The following is a 4,098-nucleotide window of genomic DNA, read 5'->3' as shown; positions in this document are numbered from 1 at the left end:
TTTCAACGGAGAATTTATAAATTTCTTCCTTTTATTTGTTGTATAATATAACATGATGGTGTTTTCCTGGCTGAAATACGTGATGCTTAGCGTCTGATACTAGGTGTGGTGCTGCAGGAATCACACCATATAAGGCCTGAAATAGAATAAAAAAACAATACAAAGGTGCATGAGGCTGCAGGGTGCATTTACAAATGATTTCCGCCTTGGAATATAAAGACGCCCAACTTGCCTCTAATTATTATTTTACTTACAGCGGTTTCCCCGACATTTATGTGGCAGGCTTTGAAAACATGAGACTCCTACTAGTAAGTAATTTGCTATTAATTATTGCTTATCTAGAGATATTTTAAATAGCCATGACAGTAATCAACCCATCTATAGGGTTTCCCAACTAATGTTAGATTTTGGTTGTCTAACAGACAAGGATGTATGGAACTCGTTCAGTGATGCGGGGGGGGGGTGTATTTTGTAGCTTATCATTTTTATCGACTTATCAAGGAGGAATTTACGAAATCATTTTTATGTTTTACCCTTTTTATATTACTCCTCATTAGTATACAAATTAAACATAAAAAGACCATAATCAACTCTCGCTGACATCGGATTCTCCAGATTTGAACTAGATTAAAACGTTTCGCCATTTAAAAATTTAATTTAAAAATGGGAAGGCGAGGCTAAGTCTTGAATATATCAGTATCATGGTTACCACAATGCACACATCTTGTGATAACTTAACTCAGAATGACGTAATTTGAATGAAATTTTCAATATTTTCATTTTACATTATTATCTATTTTTGAGCTATTATAGCAAGAATGGTCGGCTCTTTATCTAAATCTTACATAATGTATCCTTAATTAAATCAACCTGTCCATAATACCATATATTATGTATTGGACGTTAAATTTGTAATAAACAGCAACAACAAATCGTTTGAAATGCTTTGATTGGTTGCCTACTTAATGTCAAAGTTAATAATTCGCATGCGCGTAAGGGTCTTTAGCAGTGGGAGGAAACCGGGGGACCCGGAGAAAACCCACGAGGTTGGACAGGCGACCCTTTATATTGCGGTAACAGTACTAGACGAGAATCGGTTAATGAGGAATTATGGAAGATTAGATAAAGAGCTGGTAGTTCTCACTATAATAGTTAAAACATAATGTAAAGGAAATATGCTGAAAATTTCAGTCAAATTACTTCAATCTAAGCCGAGAAAACCTTATTTTAAATTCACTGTAACCTCGATTGTCATTGTTACCGCTGTCACGATAATTAACAAAGTCTGGATTATCCATGTTTGCGGTTAAACATCAATGGACGATACACAGCAGATCGGATTTAAATCTAATGAAAATTGGGCACATAAGATGTCATCTAGAGTATATTATGGTCTTTTCATGTTAATAAATGTTTAATTAATAGTTTATATAACATTACAGACCTAAAGAAAGACCTGCAATAGACAGATTTAGCTCTTGTATAATGTATATTCAAACATGTCGTGTTTTGATTGGATTAATTTTATGACAATTATGATAACGTTATTGGGATATATCCAGAACACTTACATCGCAGGAGGCACGGTGTTGCGATGACACCATGTCGCATTACTAACGTATTTATTGTCTAAAAATATTGTGATAAAACTTTCGGTTTTTTATGGTAATATCTGTACAACTGTGCGGGAAATCAAAGTTTCAATAACAACATTTTTAAATAATTTGTTTTACAGTCTGATTAAAATACAGATCTATATTTCGTTTCGTTTTTTATACTTTCGATGGTCTACACTACATGAAAATCTGGCAAGTTATAGTAGGAGTTCACTTCAGGGGTCAAACGAGCGGCGTTTGAGCCAATGACAACTCTTCCAGATCCTAGTGTAGTAAAGACAAGTAAAACAAAATTTTGAACTTTAAAAAAACCGAAACGAAATAGGATCTGTGTTTTAATCAAATTGTTTGTTTAATAGTTTGATATTAGAATTCATATGCGATATTGGTGGCTTAGTATTTATTAGATATTTGTGTCACATTTTATCTCTTGCAAATGCAGCCGGATACAAACGATATATATTCCTGTCACCGACTGTGAGTGTAGCACAATCGCTTCTGGCCACAGATCACTAATGATTTCCCCATTGACTTTAATGTTAATTCTCGTCTCTTAGACCGGCTCTAACTTTTTCCCAATTTTTCGTTGGGTAGAACGCTTTCTACCACAGATGGGGCAACATGTGGCAAACTCTTGCCCAAAAGTATGTATGAGCTGAAATAGTAGCGCCCCCGGTTAGATTTACTAATACTAGATGTTTTATATTTTAGATCAGTCTGTTATGTGCCAGTGCAGTTGCACTAGGCGAGAAATTTAACATGAAGAAGTTACTTTCTCGTTTGAAGCGACAGACCAATGGTGGTAGTACTTCAAGTGTTGCGGCTAATACAGACGCAAGCGATGGTGATTACCATTATTATGATTATCAATACGACGGTACGAACGGTAACGATTACGTTTACGGTGAATGGAATAACAATGCCAACAGTTATTCAGCTGATTCTAGCGCGTCACAGGTCGGTACCTCAGCCAATAGCATCAATGGAGAAGCCACTGATACAAGCACGTATGACCAAAATACTATTGCAGCATTAAACGCGGCGTACGCTGCCCAAACCATGTACAACGGGAATACTGGTAATGCATATCCCCAAAATGCGTACAATGGTGGTAATGCATATGCCCAAAATAGTTACGGTAGCAACGCATATCCTCAAAATAGTTATAGTGGCAACGCCTATCCTCAAAATAGTTATACTGGCAACGCCTATCCACAAAATAGCTATAGTGGCAACGCCTATCCTCAAAATAGTTACGGTGGCAATGCTTATCCTCAAAATAGTTATGGTAGTAACTCTGGTGGCTACGGTGGCAACACAGGAGGCAACACTGGGTACGGGGGTGGTGGTTACCAAAACAACGGATACGGAGGCGGGGGTGGGGGTGGGGGTTATAGTGCGAACCAAAATAGTGGTTATGGGGGAAATCCAAATAGTGGTTATGGTGGAAGCCAGGCATATGGAGCCAACAACGGTTATGGAAACGGGGGTGGTCAAACTGGTGGATATGGTGGCGGAGGTGGAGGCTATGGTCAGTCAGGATATGGTGGAGGGAACCAAAACAGTGGATATGGGAACCAAGGCTATGGAGGAGGAAATCAATATGGCGGGTATCCTAACACTGGATACGGTGGGAATAATGGTTACGGAAATGCTGGTTATAGCGGTGGTAGTGGACAAGCCAGTGGTTACGTAAACTCTGGTACTGTTGACAGTAGCAACGCAGAAGAGACCAGTGTTTCTGAAAGCAGCGATCCATTTTCGTCCGCTTGGTTCTTCGGTTCATCGGATCCATACTCCGGTTGGATTGCAGCCTACGACGCCGGATATGACGCAGGTTCTAGTTCTGCCGACCCGGCGCACATTGATCATGAGAAAGAAAAGGAAAAGAATGATAAAAATAAGAATGATGATAGCGATAATAGTGATGATAGTAGCAGTGATAGTAGTAATAAATAAAAGGACTCCGTCGCAATTCTTATGGATTATTATTGATTCGAGACCGTGTTACATTTTGATTATTTGTTATAATTATATTGACATATTATACTTGTGTTGGCGAAACATTAAAGCCTAGTCTGTTATATAAAGGGGGAAATATCTAATAAATATTATATATCCAAATGTTTTCCTTTATATTTGTATGTGTGTTTGTGATGGTGTGTAGAGAGAGAGGGGGTGGGGCGGCAGCGGGTGAAGAGAAGATGTGTGAAATGGTACCCACAGCAACCGCCATCACAAGCCGGGCTACTTCAAAGAGAGAGAGGGAGAGAGAGAGAGAGAGAGAGAGAGAGAGAGGCATATGGCTATACGTTTCCCTTGAAAAAACTGTAGTAACAATAATTCCCTTACTTGGCATGTCGGCAATGGCACGCCAGTGTGAACACGTTAGCTCAGTTTTGCGTCCCATCCGAATGAATATACATGTACGTTGTCCTTTGCATGGCCATCTGTCCTGAACCACTGACAAGGGGGTACCAGC

General features: G+C 38.9%; 1 protein-coding gene across 1 annotated transcript; it reads left to right on the top strand.

Moving 5' to 3' along the window:
- Window positions 1-208: 208 nt before the first annotated feature.
- LOC126825645 (keratin, type I cytoskeletal 9) lies at window positions 209-3,740 on the top strand. The gene is made up of 2 exons (XM_050555394.2): window positions 209-308; window positions 2,328-3,740. Exons 1-2 carry the CDS (start codon window positions 294-296, stop codon window positions 3,573-3,575), a joined length of 1,263 nt encoding a protein of 420 aa, XP_050411351.2. The 5' UTR covers window positions 209-293; the 3' UTR covers window positions 3,576-3,740.
- Window positions 3,741-4,098: the final 358 nt, after the last annotated feature.

Source organism: Patella vulgata, chromosome 1 (assembly GCF_932274485.2).
Source record: "Patella vulgata chromosome 1, xgPatVulg1.2, whole genome shotgun sequence".
Taxonomy (NCBI): domain Eukaryota; kingdom Metazoa; phylum Mollusca; class Gastropoda; family Patellidae; genus Patella; species Patella vulgata.
The sequence above is the reverse complement of the archived record's forward strand: the minus strand, read 5'-3'. Positions and strand labels throughout refer to the sequence as shown.